Source organism: Ziziphus jujuba, chromosome 9 (assembly GCF_031755915.1).
Source record: "Ziziphus jujuba cultivar Dongzao chromosome 9, ASM3175591v1".
NCBI lineage: Eukaryota > Viridiplantae > Streptophyta > Magnoliopsida > Rosales > Rhamnaceae > Ziziphus > Ziziphus jujuba.
Genome location: NC_083387.1, coordinates 29,998,644 through 30,020,349, shown reverse-complemented (window position 1 = coordinate 30,020,349; position 21,706 = coordinate 29,998,644). Strand labels below are relative to the sequence as shown.

General features: G+C 29.9%; 1 protein-coding gene, 1 long non-coding RNA gene and 1 pseudogene across 5 annotated transcripts; all 3 read right to left on the bottom strand.

The window, feature by feature from the left end:
* Positions 1 to 2,381: 2,381 nt before the first annotated feature.
* On the bottom strand, positions 2,382 to 6,104 carry LOC107427977 (zerumbone synthase-like). 3 transcript variants are annotated; one of them, XM_025077087.3, is made up of 3 exons: positions 5,605 to 6,104; positions 5,256 to 5,330; positions 2,382 to 3,392 (listed from the first exon to the last, which is right to left on the bottom strand). In XM_025077087.3, the coding sequence occupies exons 1-3, from the start codon at positions 5,625 to 5,627 to the stop codon at positions 2,588 to 2,590; spliced, it is 903 nt and encodes a 300-aa protein (XP_024932855.3). In that variant the 5' UTR covers positions 5,628 to 6,104; the 3' UTR covers positions 2,382 to 2,587. The 3 variants fall into 3 exon arrangements, with proteins under 3 accessions (XP_024932855.3, XP_015893880.3, XP_024932856.3); XM_016038394.4 differs by having other exon boundaries at positions 5,256 to 5,348; positions 5,605 to 6,103; XM_025077088.3 differs by having other exon boundaries at positions 5,256 to 5,327; positions 5,605 to 6,103.
* Positions 6,105 to 12,649: 6,545 nt separating this feature from the next.
* LOC107427958 (thiol-disulfide oxidoreductase LTO1-like) lies at positions 12,650 to 14,465 on the bottom strand (annotated as a pseudogene).
* A 1,696-nt stretch (positions 14,466 to 16,161) lies between these two features.
* On the bottom strand, positions 16,162 to 20,419 carry LOC125418258 (uncharacterized). 2 transcript variants are annotated; one of them, XR_009634237.1, is made up of 5 exons: positions 20,032 to 20,419; positions 19,815 to 19,848; positions 19,026 to 19,133; positions 18,016 to 18,128; positions 16,162 to 16,587 (listed from the first exon to the last, which is right to left on the bottom strand). It is a non-coding gene; the product is annotated as an uncharacterized LOC125418258 (long non-coding RNA). The 2 variants fall into 2 exon arrangements; XR_009634238.1 differs by having other exon boundaries at positions 16,162 to 16,522.
* Positions 20,420 to 21,706: the final 1,287 nt, after the last annotated feature.

Genomic DNA, 21,706 nt, shown 5'->3' with positions numbered 1-21,706 from the left:
TCCAAACCCAAAACGTGTTCTTGTTTTTCTTTTTTAATTCACGTTTTTTTTTTTTTTATTCTTTTACAAAAACCCTCCCGATCGTTCCTCTTAAAACTGACGGCGAAGATCTAACCGTTGGATTGTTTAGCGGAAACAGAGGACAAGATGAGGAGGGCTCTCTCAGCACTGTCTTTGCCATCCTCTTTGCCACGTGGACATTGAATGGGATGGAAGGCTGAGATGGTTTCTGTGACGGATGGATGTGGTTGCTTGCCGTGAGAATAGTTTTTCCCTTTTTGATTTTGGCGCGTAGAGGACGCTGACGACGACAAAAGTTGAGGAGGTTGAATCCCACGTGGACCTCTGTGTGTGTCGGAGAGAAGTGAAGAAATTGAGGTGGTCCCCTGGCTTAGGCAATTCCCACTTTTAACAAAAGAAGAAGAAAATGTGGTCTTAGACTCTTAGCCACCCTACGTTTGTTTGTTTGTTTTTATACTTGGTTTCCTGGAAAGATTTGGAGCATCTGTAATAAGATTCTCACCTTTCGCAGTCAAACGATTTATAAAGAAATAAAAATGCCTAATTTTTATTAATTCCTGTTTTACAGAAAATTGTATTTTCCTACGTAATTATGAAACTTTTTGCGGTTGCTTCATTAAAATGATCAAAATACCTACATTATGACAAGGAACTATTAACCATTTTTCCATAATTTTAAAAAATGTGACCAAAAATTCAATGATTGCTTAAAACTTCCAGTATTTCTTAATGAGAAAATACATATATATATATTGCAAAAAGGGAAAGAAAAAAAAAATAGAGAGAAAAAATTGATCCCCTAGTTCCGAGTTTGATTGGTCATCAAGAAAACTCTTAATATCTCCATAAAACATCAGTGTCTTATTTTTCTCCTATCCAACACTTCAACAAATCATTTATTTTTTTGGGACAAATCAGGTAACGATGATTTCTGATATTTGATTTTCATTCTAAATTTAATCACTATAAAAAAAATAATAATAATAAGACATTTTATACCCATCATGTGTCCCATTTGTAAAAACTTTAAATTCTTTATAGAAAATTTGAACAATAACTAAGGTATTATACCATAGAACTATTTTAAAAAAGAAAAAAGAAAAAAAAATGAAACCAAAACATTACAATTATGAAGTTCATGAATATAAAGTCGATGGTCTTATATGAGTTGCTATTCAGCTAAGTAGTTGAAAATCTCTTCAGATTATTTATTAGTGGAAAAATCCAACGTCCTGCTTATCAATGTCAAAGACGCAAAGCTTTCACCAAAAAAATAAAACAGTCAAAGATGCAAGGCCAATAATACAAACATTGTCTTTGAAAATGGCAATAATACACACCCTTGATTATTATTTTTTTTTCTTAGAAGCTTAAAAGCGTTTGGAATTGGACTTGACCATATATAGAGAGAGGAATCAATGGCCTTAACATCTAAACTGTTCCTAATTAATCTATATCAAAACTAATACTTTGATGTTTGATTTGATATGACTAAGTAATTAATAATTGTGCTATTATTATATACATCCACAGTTTTTAGACTATGATTTTATCATTTTTATATTTGTTGAGTATAGATTTTGTATGTGGAAAATTTGTCACATTCAGATATCAAAATAATATTTAAATTGTGCATTGCCTGTAAATTTGATTTTCTAACTATTGTTTTTGTTCTTTCATAAACTATAATATTATATTAATTGCATTTTTAGTTGGCTGGTGTCTCTTATCTCTCATAAAATATAAGCTACTTTGTTCAAATCACAATATATAGACAGAGGTAGACAGGGGTGGGGGAAGGGTGGGAAGAGGGTTGCAAACTTCAAATATGTCACTTGATTCTATAAGTTTGATTTTCTGGCTAATTTTTTTGTTCTTTCATAAACGATAATATTATATTAATTGCATTTTGGTTGACTGGTTTCTCTTTTCTGTCATAAAATATAAACTAGTTTATTCAAATCACAATATATAAATAGATAAAAAATACTTTCTTTATCATAATAATAACTTATGATGGAATAGTTTTAACCCGTTATTATTATTATTATTTTTTTTTGGGGGGGATGAAATTTAACCCATATTATTAAGCTGGTTAAAAGACTGAATTCTTTAATTTTCTTCTTTTAATGAAATTTTAGTACCTTATGCCACTATTTAGGAATCATTATGTATGCTATTAAATTTTTTATTTTTGGGGACAGAAATATATTATTGTTATGATGTGTATATATTTTTGATGATTTTATTGTAAGCAAAGGGGAAAATCTAAAAATTTTGTGTTTTTATTTTATTTTCCCTTCATAAAGTACAATGCGCGTTTCTCAAAAAAATAAAAAAAAAATTAAAACAGTTCAATGTGTTATAATCTTCCTCTATTTTCTTTTATTTATTTCTTGCCCCTAATTACATATTATTTACATTATAGCCATTAGGTTCCTCACAAATTAATTTAACAGTTATTATACATCATAACAAAGAAAGAATCTACAACACCCACCAGAAAACAAAAAAAAGAAAAAGAAAAAAAAGAGAGAGATAAATGAATAAGACAGCGTTTGGATGATTACATGAATTGATCAAAGGAAGGTAATTTAAGTGTTTTAAAGCATGTGAAGCCTCCATCAACAACCAGGTTATGACCTGTTATATACTTGGCTTCTTCTGATGCCAAATACACTGCAGCTTGGGCCACATCTATTCCTTCACACTTTGCCCCTATAAACTCCCCAAACCCATTCACTATGTCATTCAGTTGCTCTTCTGTTGCTTTTGGGTAAAATTGGCCTATTTGGCCCACTGAAAGTGGAGTTGGAATTGGGCCTGGTGATATGCAATTGATTCGGACCCCAGTTTGGCTAAGCTCTGTGGCAACAGTCTTTACCATACCGGGTATTGTGGATTTGGATATAGTGTAAGAATGTGGTCCCATACCACCTATTAATCCACTAATGCTTCCCGTACAAAGGATGGACCCTGAACCCTTGGGTATCATAACTCGAGCTGCATGCTTGATTCCAGCAATGGTGCCCCTAACATTGATTCCCATAACACGGTCGAACACATCTAAATCTAGGTCAGCTATGCTTGGCGGGATAACCGGACCGGTAATTCCGGCGTTGTTGTACATGATATCGAGTTTTCCATGACGGGCCATAGCAGCTTCTACAGCTTCTGCAACTTGGGCCTCGATTGTAACATCACATTTGACAAAATAGGCTGCATGGCCCAGTTCATTGGCAACTTGTGGGCCCAAGTGAGTGTTTATATCAGCAATGACAACATGGGCCCCATTCCGAATGAACTCGTGGGCTGTGGCCTTACCAAGCCCACTTGCGGCCCCTGTTATTAAGGCTACTTTACCTTGTAGCCTGGTATTGTGGAGGAAAACAAAAAAAAATCAATCATGGGGTCTAAGAAAAAATAAACGCAATGACAAGATATATAACGAGTTCGTACTGTTTGGAAAAAGAGGAAGACAAAGCTTATGAGAATTTACGAATGTTCGTAATGATGACGATGTTGATGCCTAATCTACATCCACATCCAATCAACTCAAATTATTGAAAGCTTGTGGACCACTTTTATTCCAAGTTCTCAAACAAGAAATCCTCAAAATAAATATTATAAATAATTGAAAGATTTGAGAGATCAGATTCAACTAATTTAGAGGAAATGGAGATGATTGGATGAACAAGACAATTTGTGGTTGTTCAAGAACAATTTAGATGTCGGATATTATCTTTTGAAGATGCTAAGGTTCTAAAATTTAGAACTTGTGATCACAATTATTGTCACCTTGATATATAATCAAAAATTTAAATTGTCAAGGGCAATCCATATATAATATTTATTATGCTATTTGGGAAAAAAATTATAAATTCAAAAATTTAGAATCTTGATCATTTTACAATTACATTATATCTTAAAGAACTAAATGTTAAGCTTTCTAAATATTGGATGTTAATTTGATTTACTCTATCGAAATAAAACTTTTTGATTTACTCATATAGTCATAAATAAAAAATATATATGCTGAATTGTATGATCGGGATTTAGAATGGATCCAGGTTTGTTTAATAAATATACTAAATTATATGATCAGGATTTAGATGGAAAAGACGTCAAGTTTGTATAATAAAATTATGTTTGCTAATGCCACCATTAGGGGGCATAAACATAAGGTAAAACAAGTGATGGGGTTGGTAGATCTAGGACTTCGGAACATGCAAAATTATAAATATATATATATATATATATATATATATATATGTATATATATTCTACATATAGCATATATAAAAATATAGAATAACATGTGGTTGGCAATTAGCAATAGGGTTGTTATCTCTTTTCATGTGTGCTGTCAGTATGAAGTGATCCAACAATCAAAATTGACATGATCTTTAGATGTTAAAGTGTAAATGTCTTATCACAATTTTGGAGAGAAATGAAATTATGTACACAATTGCCTGCATCTAAATAACACACCCATATTTTATGACCATTTCTACACTTATTTTCCATACGAAATTGTTTACAAGATTTCAAACAACCCAAAAGCTAACCACCCCCCCTAAATTTCCAATATAATTTTATGAATATTGTAATTAATCTATGATTTGCATGTCTAAATGTTATGCATAATAATCAGAATTCGTAGCAGCCCCAAAAGTTTATTTTTCAATCAAAAATGATATAGCAAGAAGATGGGATTTTTGCGTATATGTCTGAAATGTCCTTGAGGACTTGAGGAGTCAAAGCTGCAGACAAAGATATATATAGGAAACTATATATATCTACTTTACCAAAAACCAGCTTTGCCTTTTTAAAAAAATAAAAATAAAACTTAATAATAATAATAAAAAAGATGGAAAATTAAGGAATGCATGTTTAATTAACTACCAATAATTGTGGAAGACTCTTTGAAATGAGCAACTCTTCAAGCTGAGCCTTGTCTCCTAAATGAAGCTACTTAATTTCAAACACTACCAATTATTACCATTAATAAATTGCTAAATTGTTTAATTTTCTTTGAAATGTATATATACATGGAACAATCAATTATCTTATATATAGGAAATTAATATTAAAAAGGGTCATTGCTTTTCACACGTATAGATTGTTGAATTTCTTACGAAAGTGATAAAATCAAAGAGAAAGTTTTGTTACTCAGAAAAGCCAAAAAAAAAAAAAAAAAAAAAAAAAAAGGTAAACGACGAGTTTATAATTACCTTCCACCGCCACTTGTTGATGAATAAAATCTGGAGCCTTTACACACCAAACCAATACCTGAACTGCTGCTTCTGCTAAAAAACTTAAACTCTCTTGAAAAAAAATAATAATAATAATTAAAAGGAAAAAGACAACACACCGTTTAAGTTAATTTCTAATTTCCATCATTATTCCAAAAATTCTCTCAACATTTTTGGAACACCCATCCATATATAAAACTAACTATAAAGTGAAGCTAGCTAGATTTTAAATATATAAATGTGTAAACAAAGTAGAAAAATTGAAAAACCAAGTTTAATTAAATAATTGTGAAGAATATATACATACATATATTATATAGACGTTTACCTTGCAAAGGATCTGATCATCATGTAGTCAACGGCGGAGATCTGAGGGAAGAGGTTGATGTAGCAACAATGGTGGATCTCTCTTTCTCTCTGTCTGAGTAATTTGAGTGGTACAGTGGACAAGTGAAGGAGGAAGAGAAAAAAGAGGCTGAGAGAGTATTTATTAATGGAAAGGAGAAGCAGTAAGGAAACGTTTTATGAGTTTTGCAGCTTCAATGGACATTGACACGCATTTCCATGCACATATTTAGAGAGAGAGAAAGTTGATCTGTCCTATTTAATGTTCCATATTTTAAGATTCAGAATATTTGGTATTTCTTTTTTATCGAATTAATATGTATAGATTTATATTTGGTGTTTTCCTTTCTTGGCCACTACTAAGTACTACCCTCTTGTAAAGGAAAATAATTTAATTACATATTATTTTATATGAAATATTGTCATGGAAGGGAGTGCATGTGAATAAAGAGTGAAAAGTTAATTAATCACCCAAAACAAAGAAAAAAAAAAAAAGAGAAATGCTAATTTCCCTGATTTTAAAAGCAGTCTCACTTTTTTTTTTTCACCTTTTTTGCATAGGACAAAATATATATTAGAAAATAAAATGTGGATTATTCTTTTTTGGTTTTGAATTGTAAAACAATAAGATATTAATTAATCCTTGACAAAAATAAATAAATAAATAAAATAAGATATTAATTAATCAAACATATAGCTATACATTAATGCCAATTAAGAATTAATTAATTACAATATCTTTTTTCTTTTTGTTAGTACAATTACAATATGTTTTGCTACTTCTTTTATTACAAAAATAGCAAATGGTAATTTGGACTTCTTGCATAAGTGAAGAGTGAATTTTTTTTTTTTTTTTAAAGAGAAGTTTAAAATTTCTATTTCTCTAAAACAAGTTAATGAAGCTATTTTCTTAATTAATAAATGCTTTGCAGCCAAACACTTCCTCTTCTTTTAAAATCTGCTGCCATAAATTAGCCACTTGCAATTGAGAGTTCGTAGTTACAAATACTATGAAAAATTCAAACTTTGCTTTTAAAGCAATTGGAACTGCAATTGAGATCCTTGGCAAGGACACATGTACCCAAATTCATAAATTGTTTCTTTTGCATTTAAAGATTTTGCAAACTCGCCAAATGTTTATTATTTTCATTTTTTTATTATTATTATACTGGTAATATATATTGATGTGACAGTACTAAGCCATAACATATATATTTATCAGAAAAAGGCCGTACATATTGTTGATTAATTTCTAGGATGCCAAATATAAATAGAGTGGGAAACAATATAATCTAAGCATTGATTTAAGAATCAACAAAAGACGCAATTAGTTTTAAAAATTCATCAGTAGTGGACCCTCTTACTGGTAATATAAATCAACAAGTCATGTTTTAATGGTGAACTTTTTAAACCCATAGTTTTTCTTTCTTTCTTTTTTTTTTTTTTTGCCTGCAATTATACCAAATTTAAAGAGAAATTAATAATAAGTTTATCCCCCAAAAAAAAAAAAAAAAAAAACACTTAGCATGTGATGGGAGATTTAGAACCATTTTATTTAAGATGTGCATATCAGAGGACAAGTGGGTATATATATATATATATACACATATATGTATGTAATACATATAACATATAGCATCTACTATTACATAATCATGTTTGCTTACCAGAACAAAGAATTAAAGCCAGCTGTTTGTTGTAAGCTATAGCACAGTGGACGCAAATTTTAAGTGATCATCTGAATTGTGGTACAAATTAATATTATATATATTTTATTAAGATTCCAAACAAAAATATTATTCGCTATATATATATATATATATATATTTTTGGTGAATCAAAAATATTATTCAATATTGTACATAGGATTAATATCGAAAAAAATAATGGATATAGGATTCTCTCAAGCAATATATTAATTAATTGGACCGACCATTTATTTGGACCCGACTATTTTATTATACTTGATCTCCAACACTAATAGAAAGTAAACTAAACTTTTAAAAAGACTATACCCTTACCTAGAGGCTATGTATACCACATCTTTAATAAGACCTTTTTCCTACATTGTGATCTTCCTTTTTTACTTTTAGTAATTATTTATTTGCTTAATTTGTTAATGTTAATTTCTAAGCATCTTATAATTAAGTCCATTCTGTTATGGGATTTAGTGGCTGTGGGGGTGTCTTAATTTGATGAGGTGGAAGATGTAGAGAGGCTGCATATTGAGACATAATTTGGTAGCGATTAAAGAGACAGACAGATGGTAGCTACACAATGATTTAATTTACCACTAATATTCTAGCTTGATCAAAAAGAAAAAATAATTAATTAATATAAACAAATTAGTTATGATATGATAATTAAGGGAGACATTTGAACTTTGCTCTGGTGGTAGACAATATGGTCATTGCGTCACTCCTTATGTAATGGAAATTAAGTCCCAAACTGAGAATATATAATCATACATAAAATAAGGTCCAAAAAAGAGGGGGAAAAAATGAAGAAGCTGCAAACCTGGATGATTTGTTTATTGCTTACGAAATGGAAGTAGACATTTTGTTTATATATATAACTGAGCTCTCTTACATCTTTTACTCAAAAACAAAAAAAACAAAAAAAGAAAAAATAAAAAAGAAAATGTACTATTATATATATATATATATATTTTTTTTTTTTTCTTGAAAAAGGTTGTGCTTTAAAAATACTGTAATGAAGACTTGAAGTCGAGTATAATATAGGCTTAGCATAAACGATGGGGAAAAAAAAAAAAAAAACAAATTCAGTTTTATAACAATTGATTTATATTTTTGAAAAATTATATTTAGAATTCATCTATTAGTTTTTTTCAATTAATTTTTATAATTAAAAAATTTAAATGTAATTATAGTAGAATTAAAGCGTATAAATGAAATTAACCTTTGTTGCAAGTAATTAAGTCAATTTCATGTAATATGTGATTGCTATAACTTTGTTTCGTTTGAAGGAATTAGTGAAAAAAGTACTACAAAATAAAAATGCCATGGGACTAATTAGTAGCAAAAAGAGAGCAACTGATTTTGTAATTAAAAATGACTTTGAAACCACAAGGAAAAAAAGAAATACAAATATAGTTGTAGCATGAAAAAGTAGTACATCATCGGTTGACACCAAACAACTAAACCTAATAAAACAACACCGTTCTATATGCTATGAGTTTCTTTAAAGTTGGAGTAGGTGGCTTTAGTATTACTTAATTATTAATTATCACACATTTTACATATAATAATTCTAATGAACACTAGCTAGTATGCCATAAACATAAAACTTTTATCTAAAACTTGAACTTTAAATTATTATATATAAATACATGAATGCCTACAAGCCGCCGTATGAATTTATGGCATCAAGATAGCACCTCAATCTAAATTTTAAATCATAAACGAAGAGGTAAATTTTAGGTTTAAATCCAATAAACCTTATACCATTTGAAGGTCAAATAATAATTAATCTTATTTTCAAAATTAAGTTATTAACTATTTTACCTTTTCCCTTAAGGAAAAAGAAAAATAAAAAATAGCCAACTTGATACAGGACTACTTATTTAATTAAATTCTGAGCTCATGGATCATTATGACCTTATTAATTAATTAAGCGTGCTTTACAAACCATCTTTCCAACCTACCACCCAATCATCAATTTAAACCTTATAATATGTATGTCCACCTCCTCCACACGACTTACAAGTGATTTGCCAAAGAAAAAAAAAAAAAAAAAAAAAAAAAAAAAAAAAAAAAAAACAACTCCAAGTGATTTATATCCAGATTTTCCGAATCATATATTTTATTAATGTCACTTTCTTAATTATTGAAAATTATCACATTAGAGGTGGTGATTATATTTGTTTACTAAGTTTTTAGTTACTAGCTAAGGGTAATGCCATATTGTTAGCTTGTTTATCATTCACAATAATTTTTAAGTAGTTAGGTGTAACCGTACACATCATCTCTTATAAAGACATTGTTTTATTAGATAATGATTCAAATTTGAATTTTTTATATTTTAATTAAAAAAATGTAAATATGATTGGTTGATATCTAAAATGTCTACAAAAATATAAATTGGTGTATGTGACATCAAATGAGGCAAAGGAATATTATAATTGTCTTATTAAGAAATAAAACACCATCTTAACCCATTATATATATATATATATATATAGAGAGAGAGAGAGAGAGAGAGAGATTATATTATTCAAAGAATAATCGAGCATGGAGGAACCAAAACATAGTTTTTTGATGAAAGGAACCCAAACATAGTAGCCGCCCTGGACTGGCTAACCTATAAAAAGAGAGATGCCAATCTCTAACCTGCACTGCATGGCGATTCGTTAAATAAGTGATTATTTCTCTTTTACTCTTTTTCTTTGCTTCTTAATTTTCCTTGACAAGTAGAGATTATTATTTAAATCACATATATATATATAGATATTTATATAAATATATCAAAGTATATATATTGTATTATATGTAGATTGATTATATATATAGACTAGTGCGCATTATAGTTGGTGCTTTACTCATAAGGTGAAAGAAAAAGAACATAAAATTATTCGGAGAATAAACAATTATCAATGGTGCTTTACTCATAAGGTGAAAGAAAAAGATCATAAAATTATTCGCAGAAGAAACAATTATCAAAACCTACCAAACGAATTCATAATCATGTAGCATTACTTATCTATGTATTTATTTCGCTTACTTTCTACTTATGAAGAAAAACAAGTTGAAATTTTTTTTATCATCTTTAATTAAAAAAAGAAAAAGAAAAAAATTTGCTAAATCAAAAATAGCATATTCATGAGTAAGGTTAATTGATCTTTATTTTAATTATTTTGGCTAAACAAAAATATTAATACAAGAGGACAAATGTATATAATATCACATGGTGACCCGTTTCCACTTAAACAACGTAGTAATCTCTTGACCAGCCTTCACCAAACGACTTGGATTTATACATCCAATTAATGCAATATAATCATATATATTTTTTTGGCCAACGATAATCATATATTAATTGATGGTAAATTCTCTCTCTGTCTCTCTCTCTCTCTCTCTACATATATATATACATAAAGTGATTGATCATATAATTATACCTATACTTGTACAAATTCCATTTTGAGAGTAATATAAGAGAAACAAATGAAGGAGAGAGTAAACAAGAAAAACAAAATTAAATGAAATTCACAAAAAGATAAAAATGGTTTAATGTAGTTTGGATTACTTCTTCATAAATATATATACACACACACACAATATATTTTAATACAGTATCTCTTGGAGACAAACATCAGACAGCTCAGGAACCTGCAAGCTGGAATGCTGGTCTACTGTTTCTTAATTACATACATTGACATCTTTTAGCCAACAACTTACATATAATTGATGTATTTTCCCATTAATTAAATAACAAAGTTGTTTATTTTATTAATCAAGTGTAGTTCAGAACTGCTAAACTTTATATGTAGATGCATGTAGGACAGACTAATTAATATTATAAAGGTGACCCAAATACATGCGGATACATGTAATGATGATATAATATATATGCATATATAAATAAATTAGGTATATACATATATAAATAAGTATCCAATGAAAATATCTTTTAACTTTTTAAGTTAAAAACAAATATATTTAATTATTTAAAATTTTGATTTGATGTAATATTTTATTATTTTTAAATCCAAAATTATAAATTATCGTACTTACTTATTCTTAATTTTAAAAAAATTAAAAATATCTTCTTAAGAGCTTCATATATATATATATATATGATATTTGTTTGGAATTATATATAATTTGTAAATTTTTCAAAGGAAAAAAATTGTATACTTAAGAGATCCAGATATTGTGATAAAATTATTGAATTAATTCATTGTTCTTTATTTTTGAATGGAGAGGTAAGTTTAACAATTTACAACGAATAAACTTGTATATACTTATATGAAGCTGGGCTGATATAAGCAAGCTTTTTACAACAAAGTATGAAGCTCAGCCTAGTGTGATTGATCTAGCCCAAGATAAACTTTTACCGGTAGACATTGAAAGATGATCATCTAATCAGAATTTGCATTGTGATTGTAAAATCAAGTTTCTTTCTTATTATTTCCAAACTTTTAATTTTAGAATGCCCATTATTTTCATGAAACAAGGACGGATTGAGAGGAATGAGATGGGAGGAGAACAGCAGACGTACCCACATAGGCACCAGGGGATAGGTGCCCTCGTCAAAGGGGAATTTGGCCCAATGCCCTCTTTAGAAGGGTCATAACGATATATACCTTTGTATTGGTGAACTTTTTTGTTTTGCCCTTTAATATCCATTACACCCTTAAAAAATTTTAAAAGACCTAGATGTCCTTTATTTTAGATCTAATATAAGGTTACCTTCTCGCTTGTGGTTATTTCTTCTTTGCTGCTTTAGAAATACTTGAATGGTGGATCGGAAGAATCTGGGTTTTTAGCAAATGGGGGTTTTGTTTCGATTCTACTAGGATTTGTGGATGTTTTTAAGTTTTTGATGTTGCTCACCAAGGTTTCTTTCGAAAAATCTGCATTGAGGAGGTCGGAGAAGCAATTGAATGTTCTCTTTGGTGCTTTGGGAGCCATAGCTGGGAATATGGTTTGCCTCCTAATTAGTCCTTTGGTTCTGGATTTCAGTTTTGATCCACTTGATGGTTTTGGTAGATCTTCAATTGCTGTTTTAATGGGTTGCTTAGTTGGTTTTCTATTTATGCTTGGAATGAAGAGTTTATATTTTTATAGGTAAGAAACAAAAATAAAGATTGCATAAAAAGCTCAGAAGATGTAAAAGTATTGCAGTTCGAATCTGATTATTGTAAAGCTGCCTCATCTTTTTAGAGAAAGCAAAAAAAAACTAAGAAATGTACAAATATTGTAGTTCGAATTTGATTACTACGTAAATCACAAGGACACTATTTAATCTATACATATGTGAAACAACACAATTTGAACAGAATCATCCTATGTGGGCAGACTAGATTCATTTAACATCAAAACCGGATGCTTGTGTAAGATTTGACAACTCTTGTTCACCACTCAAAACCTGCAAGAAACACCCATCTTTGATGAGAAATGGATGAATTTCAAAAGGTGAGAAAATAAAATGTCGGGAGGGGAGAAACTCCAATGGCAATTTCATCTTCTCCAAATTGAGTAATCAGTAAAATCCAATGAATGAATTTTAACGCTTTCTCACCTGCCTGTTTATCGCCCATGTTAGGAAACCTTCAATTCCAGCATCTGCGCATGCCTTTAAAATTTTGGTTCCTTTCTTATAACCATCAGGGAAGCATTCAACATAATTCAATAGTTTTGCTGCCTCACTTCCAAACATCTGCATTCGGTGTCACCATGCAAATACCATAATGTAGCAAGTAATTCATTTTTTGAAAACAAAATGCATAAGAGATGATCAATGTGAATATAGTTACCAATTTTTCAATTGTATTAACCTCATGGTTCAAATCAGCTTCTAAAATAAAAGTTACAGAGCGCAGAGTTACCTGTTTTTGTTCTAGGTAGTGTGAACACCAGAAAGCCCCATACATTTTAGCACCAATTGATTGTAGATGCTTTGTAAGAGAAAGAGCAAAAGGACTTGATGGTGATGTTATCTTAGTTGTAAAATATGGCAGTTCAATTTCAGCTAGGCTGACCAAGAAATGAAACAAGGGAAATAAGTCACTGAAAATGTCTTATAAATTATAACCATATTTAAAATTATAATTTTAAACATTAATGACAGCATAACAATCACCAATTTTCTCTAATCTGTCAGCATTCTTGTACAATTTACATTTCTATTATCTATGCTGTTTTGTTTCAGTTGAAATTTATAAAATTCCTTAAAATAAAAAATTGGGTTCTTGACATCTTAGGATTAAGGAAAACAGGAAAAGCAATGTTAAGAGTGGACAGAGTTGAATAGCTTGCCATTATGCTTGCATCAAGTCACACCCTGATAAATAAAGTAACTAAATCCCTATATTGCAGATTCAAATAGAAAAAAATCACTGAGTAAAGAGAGAGAGTAATTACCTTGAGGACACTGGTTGTGAAGAGCTATATGATGAATTGAGAGCAAGAACCACTAAACTAGCTATAAACAGTTGTAAACCCACCACTTTCTGTATCTATTGCAACCTAAAATCCTATTATTTTTACTACGACATAAACGCTTTATTCTGTAAGTTTTTGGTAAATACAAAGATAAGAAAACATGAATACACCAAACAAAGAGTTTACCTTTTGAGTGATGAAAAATAAGTTGAATGATAGGATAGCAGATAACAAACAGTAAGAGCATGACGCTCCCATAAATTTAGTGCTTAAAATGCATAGGAAATACGCACTTGAAGCAGCCATGGAGGTCGTAGTTGATACCCTACTCCAGATAATAGGGTTGTATGTAATAGTTATATCTTACATATTATTTTTTGTTTTTGTAATTTTCGTGTCTCTTCATAAGGAAATTTATCAATTTGGAGCTGTGCCTTTTTTATGAATGTTTTCTTGTTACTTTTTCTACCTTTCATGTAAAGCCCTTCACACGGTGCTGACTTAAACATTCAGGATCTGTTTTGTTGTTACAACCTGTATTTATGTATATGAGGACGAAATGGTTCAAATACTAACTCAACTCCATGTCATGGTCAGTTGTCCTTATCATCTTTAGCTTATTCTTAAGTGGTCCAAAGGGTGACTGATAGTGAATTTGGCGACTCCTCTGTGTGTACCTATCTCCATCCCTCCCATACTTGTTCAATGGGTTAAGCATTTTGCAAATTTAGGTTATTTCACTTGCAAATTTAGGTAATTACTAAAACCTCTATGGTTATCATATGTTACCAATTTTTTGGCCCACACAAGTCCCTAATGTGTGTTAAATGCAATAACATGCAAAATATATATTCTTCAATGATCCTAAAGAGAAAAAACCCCAAAAGTTCTTAAAGAATTCTCAAATTGGCACAAAAATTTGATTACTGTAGGACCTTCGGTAATTACCGATGAAATCTACAGTAATCAATTTGTAGTTGCTGAAAAATTACCGTAGGTTTCATTGGTACTTACCGAAACCCATATGATAATCACATTTTACCAATTTTTTGGCCCCCACAAGTCCCCTAATGTTTGTTAAATGCAACAACATGCAAAATATACATTCTTCAATGATCCTAAAGAGAAAAAACCCCAAAAGTTCTTAAAAAGTTCTCAAATTGGCACAAAAATTTGATTACCTTAGGACCTTTAGTAACTACCGATGAAACCTACGGTAATCAATTTGTAGTTGCTGGAAAAATTACCGTAGGTTTCATTGGTAATTACCGAAACCCCTATGGTAATCACATTTCACCAATTTTTTGGCCCCCACAAGTCCCTTAATGTCTGTTAAATGCAACAATATGCAAAATATACATTCTTCAATTATCCTAAAGAAAAAAATTCCAAAAGTTCTTAAAAAGTTCTCAAATTAGCACAAAAATTTGATTACTGTAGGGCCTTCGGTAATTACTGATGAAACCTATAGTAATCAATTTGTCCTTGCGTGAAAAATTACCATAGGTTAAATCGGTAATTATTGAAACCTTTATGGTAATCACATTTTACCAATTTTTGGCCCCCACAAGTCCTCTAATGTGTGTTAAATGCAACAACATGCACAATATACATTCTTCAATGATCTTAAAGAGAAAAGCCTCCAAAAATGGTTAAATTGAAATTACCAACGGGGTTTCGGCAATTACCAATGGAACTGTCGGTAATTTTCTAGCAAACATTGGGACTCCTAATATGGATTACCGATGACCCGTTGATAATCAACTTTGGGTGAAATTTTCTAAGTTTTTCCAAACTTTTTGTGGATTGTCTTGTTGAGGATCATTAGTAAAGCTATATTTTGCATGTTCTTAGTGGAAACACACATTATTGAAGTTGTCGGATTGAATTGTGATGATTTGCTTTGAAAATACATGACAAATTGAAATTACCGATAAGGTATCTATAATTACCGATGTAACCGTCGGCTTTGGTAATTACCGATGCACCATCAGTAATCAATTTTATTTGGAATTTTCCCGCTTTTTCCAGTCTTTTTGTAGATTCTTTTGTTGAGGATCATTAATAAAGTTAGATTTAGCATGTTATTGGTGGAAACATACATCATTGAAGTTGTCGAATGGACAATTGTAAATTATCGATGGTGCATCGGTAATTACTGAAGGAAGTTGTCAGTAATTTTTTCAACAAGCACATAGGCTCATACATAATAGTTCTTGCCATACTATTATTATTTATTTTATTTTATTTTTTGTTGACAGCAAACCATCAAATATACCATATATATTGAAAAGGCTAAAATATAAATATAAATATTTACACAAACATATGTATATAGGATATAAATATAAATACTACCAACACCACAGTGGCCAAAAAAATATTTAATGATGACATACTCATTGATTCCAAATTAAGAGAAGCATGACAAAAACACCTTGGAAACATTAACAAATTTTGAATATAATTTTATATCATACAAGATAGATGTAGTATGCAAATAGAAAAAATTACAAATTGTTTATGAACTAGTCTCGAGATAAAAAATGACTTGCAAATAGGTAGTGGATAAAGAAGTAAGCTGCCTGAAGAACACCAAATGCAGCTAGCCAGCTCAGAGAGAATGACTGAAGTGACTTGGCAACACAGCTAGACATCCAGGTTACAGTACCAAGATTTGTCAGTTGCCTGGCCATGCCCACTCTAGAACAACAAACCAAGCCAAGGTATCCCATGCTAATATCTCACTTAAGCAATCATCCCAATCAAGGACTCCTAACAAAAGAATTATAGATAAACCAATCATTGCAGCTACAACTCTTGCTACACCAAGAGCTTCTCTGCAAGCATACCAAAAATACATGGTAAATCAGAAATATAAAAAAAATGGATGTGTATTCTCAACAAATAGCATACATATTATGTATGACACAATAGAAATTGTGCAAATACATTATCGAGTGCAAGTAGTTGACTTCCATTCAATTTATGGTCATTTTAGCAGGCATGACATGGTGGAACCTAGTACAGAAGATAATGACAATTTCAGTTGCAAGTTTTACAATGCCGAGAATGTTAGATAGCTAAAGAGAGAATACTCTAGAAATTTGGGTGCTTTAGTTGAATAAGAGATAAGTGATGCCCATATATCAATCTTCATAAACACTAAGATCCTGGGAACAAAACATCCTGGAAATGAAGATCCTTATATAGAATAATTTTAGAATTTGGTGGGAACTAAATTGTCTTTCCCATCCAACGGAAATTATTTCTATTGATTTGTTACCGATGAATCGCTATTGCCCTCATGGTTCCATGGACTACTATTGATTTGTGCAGAAGGACTCTACCTGATAATTTCAACATGCTCAATTGCACCACAATAAGTGAAAAAATCATAAACATCCTTTTCTATTGTTTTTGGAGATAAGCTTGTAACTTCTGCAGATAACCACCTGGGTACATTGCTTTTTAAGACTTACAAAAAGTGGAATTGAGTGAACCAGAGAAAAGGGATTTAAAATAACAGGAAAAAATACAACCAAAAGCTAGATTATATAATTATATATAGCAAAATGTATCATAAATTTAATGTTAACATTTCATGGTAACAAACAAGGGCATTGTTTAATCCTTTTTCTTGATTGAAGAAGACCATGTTTTGGAGGAAGAAACAAAAGGGATAAGGGAAATGTCAGAAGCTGATGAATGACGTTATCATATAATTGGGATGACCTTGCTTTGTGTGACAATGCTTTTGTTAATTCCAGCCGGTTCAGTGACTGCTTGGAAGGCTAGCATCTTTATTCAAAGTCTTAATAATCAAACTCTCACAACTGTAAACTACGATAAATTAAGATTGTAAATAGTGCAATAAATCAATGATAAAGTCTGTGGGAAAAAAAAAATAATTATACACTAAGATGCAACTAGCAATTAAAAATTAATTACAAATGTTCTAGACTAAATGTAATTCAGAGAAACTAATGCAAACAACATAAATTCGTTTGTGGTTCTCATCATTGGTGAAAAGAACTTCTACACAATTAGCATCACTTATGCTATCCAATTGCAACATTACCATATTTACATAATTAAAATTGTTTCATCCAATACATCATGTTTGGAATATCCTTTTTTTTTTTTTCCCCCCAATGCTTTAGGCCTAACCACCTGGACTTCAGGGTAAAAAGAAGAGGTCATTGCTATTTGGGTCGTCATCAAGGGGACTAGAATAACTAATTTACTAAAAGCTAAAAAGTGAATACCTTGTATCAACAGCAGCATCAAGAAACTTCTATATTTCATCAATATGATTCGATGTTATTGCCATAGCAAACTGAAAATATCCAGATTCTTCCTCCAAAGACTCATAAAGACACTGCACAAGGTAAAAGATGCACCAGTTAGAATGCATCAAGTTTCACTAATTTTAGAATGCTATACAAACCAAGCAGACTAATACAATCAGCATATAATTAGCAAATAAATATTCAAAAACATGCAATCCACAATGAGAAAATTAAATAAAATAACTTATGCTGGTACATAGTTCTTGCAATCAATAATTTTTACTACAAATGTCCTATAGCTATGTTAATATTGATACTAAAGTAAAATAAGTGAACTTGTACGATACATTGATTGCCTTACATCTCGTTTCTAGTTGATTTGTCTACATGGCATGCTTTGGCCAATGTACATTTAGAATAGGAGTTCTAGTAGGTCTATAAAGATTTGGAGTCGCTAGTTATGCACATATTATATGTTCATGTACGGGATGGGACATATAAATATATATATATATATATATATATATATATATTAGAAGCAATATAATATATGGATTTAGATATTCATTAACCCTATTTAGATATTCCAGAGCCCCACTCTCTTCAAGATCTGTTCAATGCTAAATATATATATATATATATATATATATATATATATATATATGACCTTTATAAAAGTCTGTATAATATGTTCTTAAATTCAGAAGATATTTTGTCGTGCAAAGAGGTTTGATCAAGAACGACACTGTAGATGATAGTATATACATATATATATATATATATATAAATATGTTCTGTTTACATTTTAAAACATAAAGTTTGAATAATTTATGCACAATTCATGTTGGTAGAGGCATGAGCATCATGTATGTGTATTTGTGCCTCCATTTATGTAATACAATATATAAGTATGAGATGGAAATATAAATCCAGCTGACATATTGAATTTGTTTTAACACAATAGATAGTTGATTTGAAATACATACATCATCAACAAGCAATCCCTTGACAAAATGGCACCATAGATGTTGGTAATCAAAATTGTCAGTAAAAATGATTAGAACCTCTGGGGAGCAGATGTCAATGTAGCAATCCTACAAATGAGAAATTTTGTAAGCATAGATTCAAGATTCAATCAAAATAAGAAATGACATGCCCATGGAAAAAATATCCATGTCTATCATGCATACTAGGACCTTAACTCTAAAAGACACTTTGGCACATAAAGCCATAGTAAAAGGAAGGAAGCAAACAAAAAAGAAATTCTATCTTCCAATAACAGCATAGGACCTTCATCTGTTCCAACTCAATACAACTTCCATTACTGTGTTCTAGTGAACCCAATAATATACCTTATAGGTCCACCAATCAAATAGGCTTTAAAGAACAGATAGTGATCTGTAGAACTATTGTTTATCATAAAGTACTGAACCAACCACATAAAAGCAATTAATAAGGCAATCTAGTTGAACAAGCATACCTTAAAATGAACTCATAGGTCTGATCCCATGGCTTTACAGGCTTATTAAGATCATAAAAAACAACATTAATAATAAATTTTCCAAAACTAAAATCATGTTCAACTAATCTAACTTCTGTTTTGACACTGAAGAAAATCCCTAGTGAAAGGTCTTGCTTTAGACCAAAATTTAATATAATTAACTAAGAAAAATCAATATCTTTTGCTCAAAAATGCAAATTTGATATTTCAAAAAATTAACTTCTCTCCTCATAACGACAATTAAAACAAAAAAAAAGATGGAAAAATTACTCACAGTTGGTAGAATTAGGCCCTTTTGAATACTTCACCTAAAAATTTATCATAAAAACATAGATAGTCAAAAATTCAGAAAACTTGACAAAACTTAACTGTTAAAGTTTTGCATTTTTGAATCAAATTTTTGCTTTTTTTTTTTTCTCTCCCTATTCAAAGCAAGAAAAGCAATAAAATTAAAAGAAAAAGATTAAGAGTATAGCAGAATTGAATCTAACCATGGATGATTCCTCCTACTGTGGCTTCCAAAATAAACTTCCATTTGGCAAGTCCCTATGACAAAAACCAAGGGTTTCGACGATAGAATTCTAATTGTATTTTTCCATTTTGAAGATTTCTTGAAAAACCCAGGAAAGACCACACCATTAAAAGTAGACCTAGAAGAGGAGGAGGAGGAAGGACCAAAGAGTTTGCTGTAGATCTGCTCGCCAATCAGGTAGACGTCGATGATGGGACTCCAAGGCCAAAACCGAGAAGGGCATGGCTGGGCTAATTGCTGAACCTAGGATGCTTCCTCCACTCATCTTTCCTCCTGAAGAACTCTCTGGTAGCTGCTTCACCATTCTCTCATTTTCCCTTTTCTCTTTTCGTTGGGTATTTCATATGTATTTTTCCTTTTGATATTTGAAAATGATAGTTTAGGAATATTAAAAAATAAAAGAGTAAAACAAAAAACCTTGAAAGGAGAGGGGTATATTTCATTAAAGGCTTTCAAATAGGGGTATCGGGCAAAATTCCCCTGGTAAAATTTTCTTCTTTTTTTTTTATCATTTTACTATTTTCTCCTATTCGTCTTATGAAATGCCCTATGTGCCCCACCTCATTTTATCTCCTAGCTAGATTTTTTTTATAATATTTTTAAAAAATATTTTGTTTAAATTATCTACTTTTTTATCTCTTACTTTCTTCAACATTAATTGTTTAATGTGTTCAAAATATTTATCTATTTGTGTTTTGTAATATAATACTTTTTTAGCTTAATTTAGTAATATAATACTTCAAATTTGTATTTAAATGCAATTATATGAAACTAAAAAAAAAATGCTTATTATTAAATAAAAATTATATGAAACTAAAAAAAATGCTTATTATTATATTTATTTATGTTTTTATTATTTTTTTCTAAGTTTCAAATTGTTTTGGTTAATTAATTCCTAATAATTTTTTCCTCCTTCTTTTGCTTTGAGGGGTACGTTTAATTTTTTTTTATTAAAATTTAATCAATTTATGATTGCCAGAGCATTTTTTTTTCCTTTTTTTTTTTTTGGCACAAAGATAATAAAAATAGTTTTAACCTATTTTGTTTACAGAAAATTCTAATTAGCTTGATTATGATATAACAAACAACGTTTCACTTTGTTACAAATTTGCATTGCTCAAAAACAAAAATTGAAAACGATAAATGCTATTTTATAATGGTGCCCCTTTAAATTTTTCTCTAAATCAGTCATTGCATTTGCATAGGCAGAAGGTAATTTTGGAAAATTTTTTTAAAAAAATCTAAATTATTATTGAAATTTTAGAATATTATTATTTAGTTAATACTTTAACAATTTAACTATACAAAATATTAATGAATATTGTCATAGTACCACCTTAACACCTCTTCTTACATGGGAAATTTAACGTATAACCATGAGATTATCATAATACGTTATCTTATATGTACATTTAATTTCTTTTTGACTCAATTTGGATCTTTTTATGTATTTAATAATATTTTTTTAAATTTAATAAAAAATAATATTTTTAAAATTTAAGAAAAATTAAAAATTAATGGATCATCTGAGCAGGTGAAAGCGCAACATGAACAAGAGCAAGTTATGTGTGAAGAAACAGCTTAATTAAAAGAGAATGTTGGGTTATCAAAGAAAGATTTGCTATTGCTATAGA